Below are 17,910 nucleotides of genomic sequence, written 5' to 3'. Positions count from 1 at the left end.
TCCTGGAATATTGAGAAATCACAATGAAAGTTGGGTATGTACATTTACTACACAAATTGTTCAGCAAAGATTAAACTTGGTGTCTGCCATTCCGTTTGTAGTACAATTAGCAGAATTTAGCGGTGTATTCAAGACACCATTATACATTCCCAGTTCAAAAATTTCTGTTGAAGTTTCACGTCCGTTTTCAAGGAAGAAAAAAAGAGTGCACCCGTGAGCGCACCTGTTATACATGAGTAGGTGAAGACGCAAATACACTGCAAAGTAGTACCTGAGGGAAAGAGTTCAGACTTTGTCCTCTGCTTCTTTATAATAATACAATATTTAGACAAATCACGCCCCCTCACATTTATATTTAAACAAAAGGATTCCCAGTCAGCGAGGCACAAGTGCCTGCGAATCAACACGGGCAGGAGGTTCCTGGCGGTGGCGGAACATCGGATGTCATTCCGACCCACCAGTTCCGGGAACCGTTTCCGCCGTATATCTTCTCGCGATAAAAGCTTGAATCTTCGCACGGAGACAAATATCCGCCCGTTTGCTTTCTCTCCCACATCCTTTCCTGGGCCAATATGTGTTAGCGAGCAACGCTCTTCTCCGATTCCCGAGTGCCTTTTCTTGGGCTTGCCGAGAGCCTCTCGCTCGGTTAACCACAATACAGTTTGTCTCATTACTCCCGGCCCATCGCACTAGAGCTGAGAGGCGCATGCGCGGCTTCCCTCGCTCGACTCCGCGTGGCGGAGGAATCCCATTGACCTTACGACGTTGTAGCGTCATAAAGAACTTCGCGCGGGGTGATGCGGCCGGAGTAGCCGCAGCGCTGAGATACAGACCAGTCTTTGAAAAAGAGTCACGGGGGGGCGCCGCCTTCGCAGAGGAGGGGGGGACAGCTCCTGTAAGACGAGTGACGAGGCCGGCGGGGAGGAGGGAGGAGAGTCGGAAGGAAGGAAGAGAGGAAAAAAGAGCGCCCGGCCTCCTGCAAGGCCGGCACCCCCTTCCGGGTCTCCCCGTCCTGCTGTTCGCTTCCGCCAAGCAGTCTCCGCGCTTCCTCCACAGTCGGAAAATAATCCCCCTCCTTCCTTTCCTCCTTCCTGCCTGCCTCCTCGCGCGCCGCCCTCAACAGGCTCCGCCGCCGCGATGGCGCTGAAGAGAATCCACAAGGTAAGGAGCCTTCGGCAGGAGCCCGACCCGGAAGCCCCTCCGCTCCAAGGGCTGGCCCGGGCATGGCTTCCTCCCGCCCTTGTAGGCCGCCGCGCGGGGCTGGCTTAGAGGGCCGAATTACGATGATGGTGATAGTGATGGTGTTGGTGGCCGCGGCGGCGGCCTCCCAGTGATCCCTCCTCGACGCGGCCACCGCTTTTCATGAGCTGGGCCTGGCCTGGGTCGGCCTTCCGCGCTCCTGACTCCCCCCCGGGGAGGCCTCGGAGGTGGCTTTCTACACACGGGCCACTGTTTCTCCTGTCTGAGCGGTCGCCTGCCTCTTTGCATGGCCCGGGAGACGCTCTCTCCCCAGCTCCTGGGTCCAGGCAGGCCGGAAGGCGTTCTTTGGGAGCCTCTGATTCTGTGCCTGCCTGGATCGGTCCTTTCTCGTTGTGAAAAGAGGGTAACTTTGTACGACATAAGGCGCCTCGTTCTTTCTCAGAGTCTTTCCGTTCTCTTGGTCTCTTTCTGGAGGCAACACAATGGCTTTAGTTTCTCTTCCACCTTCCTCATCCGATACATTTAATGCTCTTGGTTATAAAAGGCTAGACTGTCTAAAACTGGTCATACTTGGAAGACGACTTGGGTCAGTTTTGCTTCAAAGCGAGATCTTGAAGGTCGAGTAAAAAAAACCCTTCACCCAATATGCTCAAATTGGCTGCCTTACAGCCACATGTGCATGTGGCTACAGGTGGGTGCTCCTTCTAAATAGGTATTTTGACTGCACATCCTTTTTTTCCATACAAATCAATAGTGAAGTATTTTGAACAAGGGGAAAATACAAGCATCCAGTGAGTGTGGAGCCACATTAGCCTCCTTGATCATTGTGTATTCTTGACTCTTCTATTAGTTGCTCCTGCTGCAGCTATCCTCAGTCGCTGCTTCTACTTCATGTCATTTTGCCCATGCTGCTGCCTCTGTGCTCCAGGTGCATTAACATTCTTTGCTGATTTCACAATGTAAATATTTTGTTTTGTTTCTCAAGATATAAGAGAAGAACAAAAAAGCACATAAAGTCAAGGTCTAATTAGACATTATATGATTCTAAAACACATGTAGAAATAAATGATAGAAAATATAGTCTATGGCTGATAGCCAACAGAATGCCCAATAATGCCCAATTTCTAATGCACATACACTTTACTACACAGAGTGCGATGTGAATTGTTAGTTCTGTTGGCAAGATATACATACACTCCCAGTGACAACACAGCGAAAAAATCCAGAGGTGTACTAATACAGAAATATAAGATGTAAAGATAAACTACACAGCAAATCTCAAATAATATGCCAAATGCGTTTTGACTTGAAACAAGTCTTCTTCATTGGCATCTATTCGGAGACCTTCTCTTTGTGCATGGATTCAGATTATATAATGCTTAAAAATATAAAAAAATTGAAAATGGTTTTTATTAACCTAAAAGAATGTATCAATTCATATTAAAAGTATACTAAAATTTTTAAATCTGGCTTACCATGTGAACTGTGTTGCTGCTGCTGCAGCTATAATTTATGAAAGTTACTTAACAATTCTTCCGTAAAGCAGTATAATATAATCCTCTGTAAGCATAACCACTCAGGATTGTATTCCAATTCAAGCAAAGATTTAAAATAAAATTTGTCTCAATTATCCATGAAAAATTTACTCACCCAAATGTGCTAACTTCTTACTCTCATAGTCACTCTTATACAGCATGCACATGCTTCCTATCAAAAATAAGCTGGTTAATATATTGATTTTTTTTTATAATGACTTGGCATCCAGTATGGGGATGATGCAATGTTGAGTTGTCCAGGGCTGATGCAATAGTTTGTTGTTATATGCCTTCAAATAGATGTTGACTTATGGCGACCCTATGAATCGGTGATCTCCAGTAGCGCCTGTTATAAACCACCCTGTTCAGATCTTGTAAGTTCAGGTATGTGGCTTCCTTTATGGAATCTATCCATCTCTTGTTTGGTCTTCCTCTTTTTCTACTGTTTTTCCCAGCATTATGGTCTTTTCTAGTGAATCAGGTCTTCTCATTCTGTGTCCAAAGTATGATAACCTCAATTTCATCATTTTAGCTTCCAGTGACAGTTCTGGTATTATTTATTCTAACACCCAATTATTTGTCTTTTTCGCAGTCCATGGTATACGCAAAGCTCTCCTCCAACACCACATTTCAGATGTGCTGATTTTCCTCTTACCCACTTTTTTCACTGTCCAACTTTCACACCCATACATAGAGATCAGGAATACCATGGTCTGAATGATCCTGACTTTAGTGTTCAGTGATACTTCTTTGCATTTGAGGACCTTTTCTAGTTCTCTCATAGCTGCCCTCCCAAGTCCTAGCTTTCTTCTGATTTCTTGACTATTGTCTCCATATTGGTTAATGATTGTGCCAACTTTAAAGTTACATAAATCTTCTGTTGTCATTACTTTAGTCTTCTTGATGTTCAGCTGTAGTCCTGCTTTTGTGCTTTCCTCTTTTAATTTTCAGCAGCTTTCGTTTCAAATCATTGTCGGTTTCTGCTGGTAGTATGGTATCTTCTGCATATCTTAAATTATTGATATCTCTCCCTCCAGTTTTTACACCTTATTCATCTTTATCCAATCCCGCTTTCCGTATATGATGTGTTCTGCGTATAGATTAAACAAATAGGGTGATAAAATACACCCCTGTCTCACACCCTTTCTGATTGGAAACCAGTCGGTTTCTCGATATTCTGTCCTTACAGTAGCCTCTTGTCCAGAGAATAGGTTGCGCATCAGGGCAATCAGATGCAGTGGCACCCCCATTTCTTTTAAAGCATTCCATATTTTTCATGATCTACACAGTCAAAGGCTTTGCTGTAATCTATAAAAGCACAGGGTGATTTCCTTCTGAAATTCCTTGCTCCATTCCATCATCCAACATATGTTTGCAATGATCTCTTGTACCTCTTCCCTTTCTAAATCCAACTTGGGCATCTGCCACTTCTTGCTCCATATACGGTGAGAGCCTTTGTTGTAGAATCTTGAGCGTTACTTTACTTGCATGGGATATTAAGGCAATAGTTTGATAATTACTCCCTGACCCAGTGTATTTTGAAAAAAAGAACAGAGATATGATTTTACAGCAGTATTTCAGCAACCTATTCAGAATGGATGGCAAGAAAATATTTGGGATAGAGGTAATTCCCATCAGACTCTTACTATATGACTATGGCTTTGACAGCAAGATTATTATGGAATACTGATAATGGAAGATTGGATATTGAAACTACTGGACTTAACAAGACTACTGAAGATGGAAGATGGAAAATGGAACTAATAGAGATAATAGAACAATGGCTACTGAAATTACTGAACCTAACAGATTCTGATGTGTTGGATTAATTGAAATGTTTATTTTGACTATGGTTATGACAATAAGATTATCATAATTAGTAATGAGATGGATTAATCGATATGCTTATCTGGAAAAAAAATTGATAGATATATTTCTTAAAGAATTGAAACCTCTCTTTGACTTTTTGTGGAAAGAATAAAGTAATGTTTATGAGATTTGATGATTAAGTAAGATAACTATTGGAGGAAAGTGATTTTATAATATGACTTAAGAGACAGGATTGTTATATATTATAGACTTATAACTGATTTGATCTTTGACAAATGGGAAGTCAATATTTTACTCTTTATTTTTTATTTTTGTTTTTTTTTTCTTTTTTTCTTTTTGTTTAACTATTTTTGATTTTGTTTTTTGTCTTTGAATGTTTTATGATTTTGTTTTGTATGTTTTATCAAAATCTGAATAAAAATTATTGAAAAAAAAAAAAGATAATTACTCCCTGGGATCCCCTTTCTTTGGAATTGAGATTTATATTGAACGCTTCCAGTCTGTGGGCCATTGTTTAGTTTTCCATATTTCTTGACAGATTTTAGTCAAAATTTGGAGAGATTCAGTTTCAGTAGTTTGTAGCAGCTCTATTGGTATGCCATCTGTTCGTGGTGATTTGTTTCTTCCATGTATTTTAAGAGCAGCTTTTACCTCACATTCTAAAATGCATGGCTCTTCATCATATGGTTCCTCCCTGAATGAATCTGTCATCCTTGCATCTCTTTTATAGAGTTCTTCAGTGTATTGCTTCCATCTTCCTTTTATTTCATCTCGGTCAGTCAGTGTGTTCCCCTGTTGATTATTCAACATCCCTACTCTTGGTTTAAATTTCCCTTTCATTTCTTTAATCTTTTAGGATAGGGCCCTTGTTCTTCCCTTTTTGTTGTTCTCTTACATTTCTATACAATAACTATTGCAATAGTTTTCTTTGTCCCTATGTACTAGTCTCTGTATTGTTGCATTTAGGGTTCTGACTGTGTTTCTATCTCCTTTTGCTTTTGCTTTCCTTCTCTCTTTAACCATTTTAAGAGTTTCTTCAGTCATCCATTGAGGTCTTTCTCTCTTTTTAACTAGAGGCATTGTCTTTTTGCATCTTCCCTGATGATGTCTCTGACTTCATAGTTCTTCTGGTTCTCTGTCAACTAAGTTTAAAGCCTCAAATCTGTTCCTTATTTGATGTTTATGTTCTTCTGTGATGTTATTTAAATTGTGGTTTGACATTATAATTGCTTTGTTGTTCTTCTTTAGCTTTACTCTGATTTTTTATACTACCAGTTCATGATCTGTACCTCGTCTGCTCCTGGTCTTGTTTTTGCAGAAAGTATGGAACTTCTCCATCTTTTGCTACCAATTATACAATCAATTTGATTCCTGTATTGACTCTTTGGTGATGTGCACGTGTACAGTTGTCTTTTCAGATGCTCAAAAAATGTGTTTGCAAGAAACAAATCATTGGCTTCACAGAATTCAGTAAGCCTTTCTCCTGCTTCATTTCTGTCTCCTAAGCCCCATTTCCCCACAATTTCAAGTTCTTCTCCTTCCTCCTGTTGCATTCCAGTCTCTCATGATTATCAGCACATCTTACTTTGGTGTGTGATCAATTTCTTCCTGTACGTCTGCATAAAATCTTTCCAATTTCTCTTCTGCTTTTGACGTTGCAGCATAGACTTGGATGATGAGCATAGACTTGGATGATGGTTATGTTAATAGGTTTCCCGTTTAATCTCATTGATATAACTTGCTCAGACCTTGTGTTATAGCTCCTAATTGCTGTTGCTACATCACTTCTTACTATTAAAACAACCCTGTTCTTAATTTCGCATTTCCTGCATACAATATTTTATAGTTGCCTTGTTGAAAGTGTCCCATTCTTGTCCATTTTAATTCACTCGAGCCAAGTATTGTAATGTTGATATGTTCCATTTCTTGCTTGACAATCAGGGCTGTGGAGTCGGTACACCAAACCTTCGACTCTGACTCCTCTATTTTTCTACTGTCCAACTCCAAATCTACCCCAAATTGCTTATGACTCCGACTCTACAGCCCTGGCTCAAATACAGCTGACTTCGTGGGAAGCTGCTTTGACATTGTGAATTTATATTTTTTAAAAATTGTCAATCAAAATTACAAATATTTTTCCTGAAAAATAAAAAAGTATAAAAGATAAGTATAAAATGATATCTTTACCATATATTGTTATAATATTACAAGTTTTTATTTTGAAGTCGGAGTCTGTACATTTCTACCCACTCTGACTCCACCCAAAATTGCTTCCGACTCCACAACTCCGACTCTAAAGCCCTGTTGACAATCTCTAACTTTCCCTGGTTCATGCTTCTCACATTCCATGTTCCTATTGTGTACGTCGTACAACTCCGGTCTCTTCTTTTGCATCTGTGGGCATCAGCCTCTGGGTTTCCTTTTGGCTAACACACCTGTATATGGGCTTCATTCCGTCAGTACTTAACATATTTGGTACAATATTTTGAATTTACAGAACTTGACATGTAATGCAATATATATAGAATCATGAACCAATTAAACAGAACAAAAAAAAGACTCACAGACAATAGCTAGGAATAACCAATGAATGAATCTATGAACAGGATAGATAAAATATATATATAATAGGCATCTGGTCTAGTTCTTCAGTTAAACCATTTGGCATTAAAATGTCTAACTTATATATCCAAAATATTTTCCTCCTTCTTAACTGTTTAAAACTTCAGGGAAAGAATTGTGTAATTTGTTCTACACACCAAAATTGAAGAGATTTCTCATCATGTTTGAATTCCAGAAAGTGTTTTACTAATGGGGCATGTACTTTCTTAGTTCTCATACAGCTTTTATGTTCACAGATGTGTATTTTGATTTTCTTTGTGGTCATACCCACATACAAAATTGGGCATGGACAACGCACAATATATATAATCCCTTTAGTATTGCGCTTGAATAAATCTTTGCTGTGATATATCCTCTGGTCTCTGGGGTTAGTAAATGATTTGATTTTATTGCAGTTGGAGCACACACTACAATTGCCACATTGGAATTGACCTACAGCGTTGCTGTTGTCTATAGTCCTGTTGAGCAACTTTCTTGCTCTTATTCTTGAATGTATCAACAAATCCCTTAGATTAGGTGCATGTTTATATGCAAACATCAGATAATTCTTACAGCGTGGAATATCCTCCAGGAGGTGCAGTGTTTATTAATAGTCTCCTTTATGGATGCTGCATATGTGTCATATGTAACAGGGACAGTCATCCTATGCTCTGGAGTACATATGTTCCTGGATGTAAGTAAGGTAATATGGCTGATGTTCTTGGCTTTATATAATGTCTGTTTTAGGATCCTATTAGTACACATCTGCATTTTTTGCTGTGTTGTCATTGGGAGCGTATGTATATCTTGTCTACAGAACCAACAATTCACATCGCACTCTGTGTAGTAAAGTGCATGTGCATTAGAAATTGTGCATCATTATGCATTCTGTTGGCTGTCAGCCATAGACTATATTTTCTACTATTCATTTCTACATATGTTTTTCAGAATCATATGTCTCATTAGACCTTGACTTTATGTGCTTTTTTGTATTTGGTTTTTGGTTGAGGATATAAGAGAACAACACCTAGGGTGCAATCCCAGCAGTGAGTCCCATTGAACTTGGTGGGGTTTATTCCTAAGTAAACATTTATAGGATTTTCTTGCCAGATTACTTTTTAACCACTTAAGTTGGATAATATTGGTCACTGTTCTAAATTGGAATAAAAACAGGCAAAAAATATGCTGAAAGTCTGTATGAGGAAGTCAATACAAAAATCACCCCCTTGAGCACATAGCTTCTAGGAAGGCCTGAAACCTGTGTGGAGAAATTTCCTCTTTCTTCCAGGGCTTTGGTTTAAGTCTTGTTGACGTTGCTAGTACTAAAAATGTGGAAATAATGTAAAGACTCTTTTTCCCGGTCCTAATTAGAGCTAAGGCAGAGTTGTGACATTTCTGATCATGTATTTGATGTTGGGGGAAGTGAGGAATAAGGATACAACAATATTTGTCCACAAGATCAACATTACATTGTTCAGGTGTTGCTGGTTTGGAAATCAGGGTTAGTATCATCACCCTTCACCTGCACTCTTGAGCGGCTAGAAAAGTTCCATTGTGCTTAAAATGCCACAGTGCTGATTTCATCATGTTTCAGTATCTCCCGTGCAAAACTGAAAAAATCTTGAAGTACTTAATGGTGTGTGTGTGTGTATGTACACACACACATGCATACAGAGGAAGGATTAACTCCCAGGTAGTTCCAGTGGCAGGACTAAAGATGGCGTCTCACCTGCCTCCAAAGTCCTCTCATAGGAGATTCCTGGTGCTTTATGGTTGCTATGCTTGGGAGGGAATAGTCCCAGGTGATCTAGCAGCAGCTTCAGCTGTGCTGTCTTTCATAGTAACATACATTGCTGTAGGCCTTGTAGCCTATATATATGTATATATTTTGTATCTAATGCTGTAATTAAGACATGGGAAAATGGGATTTGACCATTTGTTGTGTGTCTTGTTTTTTAATACCCTATATATTCTGGGTTGCTCAGTTAATAGAACTCAGAATGATTAGCAGCTGATGTGAGTGCTCTGTTTCTGGCCTAAGGTACCATACCACCGTGGGTGTCCATGGGGCAGGGGTGGGGTGCAGGCCCTCCCCCGACTATAATATCCAGATCCCCAGCTTTCATTTTTCAAAAGAGTAAATTTCTAGCACTAAGATATGTGGCAAAATGTGCGGGCACTATTTTTCTCAGTTTTTGTGAGAAAATTAACCACCTCCTTTCAGTATATTTGTCCCATCCCCTGAAAAATTCCTGCAGATGCCCATGCCTATTATTCTTATTTCTCTTTTGTGAACTTTACAAGTTCCCTAGATTAGTGGAGGTGAGGAATAATGTGCCTTTAAAGAGATTAATAGGAGGGCTGAAATATTGATCCTTTGGTAGTTTACTGTATTCAACTGAAACACTGGTCATACTTTTTGAAGTGCATTTGTGTTTTGTTTAGTATTTGGGGTTATCTGCTAGTGAACTAGTCAAACATTGGTTGTTGACTAATACTTGACTGGTCAAATATTCCATAAAATTAAGAACAAGGCTATTAGATTGCAGCTTACATGTCTTAACTGTATTGTGATAACTGTATTGCCCTGTGGAAGGAAGTTCAGGATATAAATTTAATAAATAAAATAAATAGTCTCAGACACCAGAGACCCCTTGTTCACCCCACCTCTGTAGTATTTGGGGACGTCAACGCTCAGCTAGGAAGCGGCACCTCTGTCCTGCATTTCTCTTTGGATAACTTTTGACATCTACTATTCCAGTAAAGCCACATGTGTTGGTCCTAACAGGGGTTAGGAGGCAGCATGAATCAAGCACATAAGAAACCATTGTAGGGCTAAGCCACTTAGTGTTTGGTAGCTAGCCATGATTAGCCATTGGGTATGTGAAGCTCTGCTCACGGCCGGAGTTCGATTCCAATGGAAGGAGGAAGTCGAATCTCCAGTAAAAGGGGTCGAGGTCCACTCAGCCTTCCATCCATCCGTGGTGGGTAAAATGAGTACCCGGCATATGCTGGGGGGTAAAGAAAGGCCAGGGACGGAACTGGCAATCCCACCCCATATATACGGTCTGCCTAGTAAAGGTCGCAAGACGTCACTCTAAGAGTTGGAAACGACTCCCACTATAAGTGTGGGGACACCTTTACCTTTTTATGTGCTTGACATGAAGCTGCAACCAATAATGGCTGAGAGTATCTGTTGGTACACACGTTTCTGAATACTTTTGTTGTCCCATGTTACATTTTGTGAATAAACTTACAAATAAAGTCATAGCTGTGCACCCCCAACAGTAAAACTTCTATTTGCCCACTCTGGGACACGTAAGATTAGGAGTCTGGACCACAGGATCTGTTGCATTTAATAGGAGGAGGAAGACCTCCCATGTAATGTGGCATGGATCTTTTCCTGGGAGGAACTGGAGGTTGTTGCAGTTAGCAATATTCTTTGTGTTATAATAAACCGTTGCTTTAAATATCTGATTGCTATGATTTTGTTGTGATGAACTTTTTTCATTTGTTTCAATAGGACAATTTTAACTAGATTGGAGCCTGATATAGCCTGGTGTCTACTATGGTAGTTTTTATCAGGGTGAATAGTTGACTTTACTCCAATTCAAGCTATTAACAATACCTATTATAATTCAATTTTAGTTGCACATTCACATTCCACATATTGCAACAAAACAATAGATTCAAATATTCCAGACCGGATTGTTGCAGTGAGGCTGCCCTTGAAGACAACTTGGAAACTTCAATTGGTCCAGAATGCAGTGGCTGGATTACTGGCTGGGGTTCCATTTAGATCCCGCACAACCCCTGTTTTTTTAAAAGCCGCGTCATTGGCTACCAGTTTGTTTTTGGGCTCAATTCAAGGTGCTCACATTAGTACAAAGCCCTGAACAACCTAAGCCCCAAAGATCTTCTCCTTTCCTACAGACCCTTTCAGGTATTAAGATCAACAGAGGGAGCCCTCTTGGTAGTTCCACCACCCTCAGGAGCTTGGGGGTGGTAGTGGTCTGTGAGAGGGCACTTTCTGTGGTAGCCCCTAAGTTGTGGGAATTGCTTCACATAGAGGTGTGTCTGGCACCTTCACTAGATAGCTTTCGACATAATGCAGAAGATACACTTCTTTACCCTGGCCTTTGACACTTGAGATGTTTATTTTTAGGACCCACCTTATACATGTGATTTTCATGTTTTGCACTCTTTTTAATGTTGTATTTTAAATTATTGTGACCTGCCCTGGGAATTTGGGGTGAAGGTGGGTAATAAATTGAATTAATAATAATAATAGATTAGATTGTAATATTTTAAAAATGACAAGCCCAAACTGTCAGATTGATTTTCAGTATAAAAACTACTTACGCTTAACATCTTACTATATTCTTATTTTTGTGTGTTTATGCTTTTCTTTAAAGATCTGTCACCAGAACTAAGAAAAACATAGTTCAAATCCCCATTTAACCATGAAGTTAACTGGATGATTTTGAGCCAGTTGTGCATGCTTGCTCTTATATGTCGTAGGGCTGTTGTGAAGATAAATTGCCAGACAGAAAGAACCATGAGCGTGTAATACATCTATTACCGATAAATATAATAAACTAAACTCCATACTAGGCAATGCTTTAGTGGTTCTAGTCTTTTTCTTTATTCATTTTGCAAAACCTTTCCTCATATGTTTGCTCTCATACTCCCTTTAAATACCATGAAGGTGCAAAAATGCATGTGCATTCCATCAGATATCAAGAAGCTTCAACAAATGCTGTTGCCACTGTCTCTGACAAGTGACCAGCTTTCCTCCCAACTTTGAAGAACTTCAAAGAGGAGTTCCCCATTGCTGGGGATTGTATGGCAGCTGTGTTGTCAAAATTCTTCAGAAGTTTTGACCACATGAGGCCAAACTGGCAATTCTTTTCTTTCTTTCTCTGGAGCAGGAAAGGTGGAGGTGGGGAGTGTTGCTGCCATGCTGCAAAGGCACACACTCAGTTAGAAAGGGGGGGGGGCTGGCAGCTATATTGTTTGGCTTTGCTAGCAACACTGGCCAAATGTTGGCCCCTGAAGATGTAGAAAACATACCTGTGAAAACCACTGCCCCTTTAAAATATACCCAAGCTGGTATCCTTTCCCACCAATGTTTACCTGTATTTTAAATGGAAAAACAGTTACTTATATATGCACGTTTTCTTTGTTTGACACTGTGTCAGATACATGGATATTTGTATTTGTATTGGCAGTCCAATACAACACATTACCTAAGAAACAGTTTTCAGACCCATCACCATCCATATGAACTTTTAAAATAGCTATGAATTGCATCAGGTGGCCGCTCCTGTTCTCCATCTTTGCTCATACTGAAAATGAAAACCTGCATGTAGTTTGTTGTATTAGCAAAGTTTAGTTGCTGGAGTTGCAGACCAACTTGCCTGTCTAGGAGATAGAGTTAGTTTACAAAGAAACAGCAACAACTTTTCTGACTATTGATGTTCCCTTTATTTGTATAGCCACCTTGTAGGATAACCTTCTGTTTGAGGTACCCACGTAAACAACAATAAGCGAACCTGGTCAGCAGCACTTTTGCGGCAAGCTAGGTCAGCAAGGTGGAAGGTGAGGGCCAAAGCCTAATTTCTTTCCTCCCAAAATTGCATGCTGTCAAATCTCATTGCCGCTGATGCTGCTGTTTGCCTACTGAGATTTGCAATTATGAGAGGGCCACATGGCACCATCCATGATACCAGATTTGATCATATTACCAAACTGCAGCCATTTTGTTTTTCTTGCCGTGCCCTCTTGAATTACATCTTCCCTGGATCATTCCTAGCTGTTCATTTGAGTTGTTTACTTGTCATTACTGCTAATGGGCAAATCTTACAAAGAAATTTTAAGCTTTTCTAAGTCAGCTCAAGCTGCAGTGTTCAAGGTGTGTTCCTTGGAAGAGGCAAGGCAACGGTCCAGATGATTCTTAGCCTGAGTTTGCATTGGGAGCTGTCATCCAGGGATTTGAAACATGCTATAATCAACATACCCTCTCTCTCTCCATTCCATCTGAATCAGGAGGGGGTGCAAAGGTGCTGGACTAGTGGCTGGAGGCAGTGATGGACTGGATAGGGACCAATAAACTGAGACTGAAGCCTGATAAGATGGAAGTGCTGTGGGTGGGTAGTTCCTGTGCCCAGGAATTAGGTAGTCAGCCTGTTCTGGGAGGGATTGCACTCCCCCTGAAGAAACAGGTTCGTAGTCTTGGTGTACTCCTGGATTCCAGCTTGTTACTGGAGTCTAGAGTGGCTTCTGTGGCTAAGAGTGCTTATGCCCAGCTTTGGCTGGTTCACCAGCTGCAGCCATTCCTGGACCAGGAAAGTATAGCCTCAATTGTCCATGCTTTGCTGGCTTTCTTCCTGGACTGCTGTAATGTGTTCTCTGTGGGGCTGTCCTTTAAGATGGTCTGGAGGCTGCAGTTAGTGCATAGTGTGGCTGCTAGGTTGGTATGTGGGCCCATATATCACTGGTACTGAAAGCTCTGCACTGGCTGCTAGTGAGCTACCAGGCTGGATTGAAGGTGTGAATACTCGCGTACAAAGCCCTAAATAGTTTGGGACCCAAGTACCTAAAAGAGCACCTTCTGCAATATTCACCAACTTGGGCCCTGCGATCTGCAGGACCTCCATCTTTGCAACAGGTTTCCCTCTCCCTGCCCTCCCTTCTGTTCTGGGTCCCTCAACCCCTGGAGCAGATTTTTTTTGGTGGGGGGTTGCAGGGAGAGGAGAAGGAAAGGAGGTTCTATTACACAGGTGAAAGTCCTTGCACTAATGGGACGACTTTGTTGGATTCTACCCAAACAAGATATCATGATAATCATGGGGGACTGGAATGCAAAAGTAGGGAACACAGAAGAACTAGGAATTGTGAGGAAATGGGGCTTAGGAGACAGAAATGAAGCAGGACAAAGACTTATTGAATTCTGTGTGGCCAATAATTTGTTTCTTGCGAACACATTTTTCAAGCAACCGAAAAGACTGTACACGTGGCCATCACCAGATGGTCAATATAGGAATCAAATTGATTATATAATTGGTAGCAGAAGATGAGAAGTTCCATACTTTCTGCAAAAACAAGACCAGGAGCAGACTGAGGTACAGATCATGAACTGGTAGTATCAAAAATCAGCGTAAAGCTAAAGAAGAACAACAAAGCAATCATAATGCCAAAATACAATTTAAATAACATTCCAGAAGAATATAAAGATCAAATAAGGAACAGATTTGAGGCTTTAGTTGACAGAGAACCAGAAGAACTATAGAGTGAAGTCAGAGACGTTATCAGGGAAGAATGCAAAAAGACAATACCTCTAGTTAAAAAGAGAGAAAGACCTCAGTGGATGACTGAAGAAACTCTTAAGTTGGTTAAAGAGAAGGAAAGCAAAAGCAAAAGGAGATAGAAACATAGTCAGAACCCTAAATGCAACAATACAGCAACTAGTACGGAGGGACAAAGAGAACTATTACAATAGTTATTGTATAGAAATAGAGGAGAACAACAAAAAGGGTAGAACAAGAGCCCTATTCCAAAACATTAGAGAAATGAAAGGGAAATTTAAACCGAGAGTAGGGATGTTGAATAATCCACAGGGAAACACACTGACTGACCGAGATGAAATAAAAGGAAGATGGAAGCAATACACTGAAGAACTCTATAAAAGAGATGCCAGGATGACATATTCATTCAGGGAGGAACCATATGATGAAGAACCAGAAATTTTAGAATGTGAGGTGAAAGCTGCTCTTAAAATACATGGAAGAAACAAATCACTAGGAATAGATAGCATACCAATAGAGTTGTTCCAAGTTACTGAAACTGCATCTGTCCAAATTTTGACAGAAATTTGTCAACAAATATGGAAAACTAAACAATGGCCCACAGACTAGAAGCATTCAATATATATCCCAATTCTAAAGAAAGGGGATCCCAGGGAATGCAGTAATTATCGAACTATTGCCTTAATATCCCATACAAGTAAAGTAATGCTCAAAATTCTACAACAAAGGCTCTTACCATATATGGAGCAAGAAATGCCAGATGTCCAAGCTGGATTTAGAAAGGGAAGAGGTAGAAGAGATCATATCGCAAGCATACGTTGGATAATGGAACAGACCAAGGAATTTCAGAAGAAAATCACCCTGTGTTTTATAGATTACAGCAAAGCCTTTAACTGTGTAGATCATGAAAAACTATGCCTTAAAAGAAATGGAGGTGCCACAACACCTAATTGTCCTGATGCGCAACCTATACTCTGGACAAGAGGCTGCTGTAAGGACAGAATATGGAGAAACTGATTGTTTCCAATCAGAAAAGGTGTGAGACAGGGGTGTATTTTATCACCCTATTTGTTTAATCTGTATGCAGAACATATACGAAAAGCAGGATTGGACCAAGATGAAGGAGGTATGAAAAGTGGAGGGAGAAATATCAATAATTTAAGATATGCAGTCAATACCATACTATTAGCAGAAAACAGTAATGATTTGAAACGAATGCTAATGAAAGTTAGAGGAAAGCACAAAAGCAGGACTACAGCTGAACATCAAAAACACTAAAGTAATGTCAACAGAAGATTTATGTAACTTTAAAGTTGACAGTGAGGAAACTGAACTTGTCAAGGATTATCAATACCTTGGCACAGTCCTTAACCAAAATGGAAACAATAGTCAAGAAATCAGAAGAAGGCTAGGACTTGGGAGGGCAGCTATGAGAGAGCTAGAAAAGGTCCTCAAATGCAAAGATGTATAATTGAACTCTAAAGTCAGGATCATTCAGACCATGGTCTTCCCAAACTCTATGTATGGATGTGAAAGATGGACAGTGAAAAAAGTGGATAGGAGAAAAATCAACTCCTTTGAAATGTGGTGTTGGAGGAGAGCTTTGCTCATACCATGGACTGCAAAAAAGACAAATAATTGGGTGTTAGAATAAACTAAATCAGAACTGTCACTAGAAGCTAAAATGATGAAACAGGTTATCATACTTTGGACACATAATGAGAAGACCTGATTCACTAGAAAAGACAATGATGCTGGGAAAAACAGAAGGTAGTAGAAAAAGAGGAAGACCAAACAAGAGATGGATTGATTCCATAAAGGAAGCCACAGACCTGAACTTACACTATCTGAACAGGGTGGTTCATGACAGATGCTATTGGAGGCCACCAATTTATAGGGTTGCCATAAGTCAAAATTGACTTGAAGGCACATAACAGCAACAAACCCGTTGTTCTATCACTGATGTGTTTGGTGCTCTGGGCTCTTTTGGGAGGAAGGACAGGATATAAATTTTAGTAATAATAGTGCCATAGAGACATCATTAAAAGTTTATAAGCAAGTAAATTAAAAGCTTGTCTAAATAAAACAGGCTACCTAATTATTAGCTTTTAACTCTGCAGGAGAGTAATCCAAAATGTTTGTGCATTCATTGCACTTGTGAAATCAAAGGGTTTCTGTCTCCATGTTCATAATGCAGATTCTAGTCATTTCACAGCAATTAATAGTCACAAAAAGGAAAACTTAATTTAGGGGCTCCTGGCATTTCTGTGCACTAGTTAGATTCTTTGGCTTGGAATAGCAGACCCCTCTACTGTATCATAAGCTACTTTTGAAACTTTCCTTCACCTCAGAGCAGTTCTTGTGGGATGCTATTTGAGGATAGTCCTCACTTGAGGATAGTGTTCATAGTCCTGCTGTCCATAGTGCTAGTTGGACAGTGCTGTTGGTTGATAAAAGCTGTGATCAGACATTGTGCCAGCCCATAATTTAGGGTGACATGAATGAATCTGGGGGATGCTCCCTGCTCCTCCATTGCAGTTCCTTCATTTGTTTTATTAGTTAGATTATATGGTTTTATTTTTTACTGATTTGTTTGTTGATGACCTATTGTTCACCCGTTGTGATTTTTTAAAAATGTATCCTGCTTTGGATCGACTTGCACAGAAACTCAGCTTAAACAAAGCAGTAACTAAAAAAACCGAGTTTGGAAGTTTTCACATCTGCTTTGGGTTAACTCTGGTTTGTCATTTCTTCTGAACTGACACACTGGTTAACGTTAACTATGCTTTGTTTGAAACAATCCAACTTGAAACAAGGGGGTGGAGCATGAGAGCCCAGGCTTTCTTGGGTCATTATTGTCAAGCCAAATTGTGGTTTGGCTGCAGCCTGCTGTGTGAATGGAGCTGCTGGCTGGACTTGGACATAACAATAAACTGTACTTCATTGTTAGGCGACCAAGACTTGGGCTCACATGCTCCTGTCTCACCCATATCTTGCTCTTGTCCGCAGCCATGCTGAAGCATTCAGCACTAACTGCAGTTTCTAGATCAAGCGCAATGGGTGTCCTACATAAAGTGCATTTCAGTAATTCAGTCTTAAAGTCACCAGTTCCTGAACTGCTATGGTCAGGCTCCTTTGATCCAAGAACAGTTGTAGCTCGCGTACCAGCCAGAGCTGGTAGAAGATGCTTCTAGCTACCAAGGCTTCCAGTGACAAAGATAGATCCAGAACCACCCCCAAACTGCATACATGCTCCTTCTTAGAGAGTGAAACTCCACTCAGGGCAGGTAATTGGCCAATTTCTTGGACACAGGGACCCACCCATAGTGCCTCTGTCTTGCTGGGATTCAAGCTTGAGTCTGTAATGTTGGGTAGGAGTTGAACAGTTCCGTGGAATTGTTTCATTTTTATAAACAGCTGTTACATAAAATTAGTGA

The 17,910-nt window shown here is 40.4% G+C and overlaps 1 protein-coding gene across 1 annotated transcript in view; it reads left to right on the top strand.

Moving 5' to 3' along the window:
• The first annotated feature begins 537 nt into the window (after positions 1-537).
• UBE2D2 (ubiquitin conjugating enzyme E2 D2) overlaps positions 538-17,910 on the top strand; it is a 41,450-nt gene continuing 24,077 nt past the window's right edge. The window contains exon 1 of the mRNA XM_061587190.1: positions 538-1,161. Within this exon, the coding sequence (XP_061443174.1) occupies positions 1,138-1,161 (24 nt within the window). The 5' untranslated portion in view covers positions 538-1,137. The remainder of the gene's footprint in view (positions 1,162-17,910) is intronic.

Source organism: Rhineura floridana, chromosome 1 (genome assembly GCF_030035675.1).
Source record: "Rhineura floridana isolate rRhiFlo1 chromosome 1, rRhiFlo1.hap2, whole genome shotgun sequence".
In the NCBI taxonomy this organism is placed as follows: Eukaryota; Metazoa; Chordata; class Lepidosauria; order Squamata; family Rhineuridae; genus Rhineura; species Rhineura floridana.
Note: the sequence above shows the minus strand (reverse complement) of the source record. Positions and strands in the feature narration are given on the sequence as shown.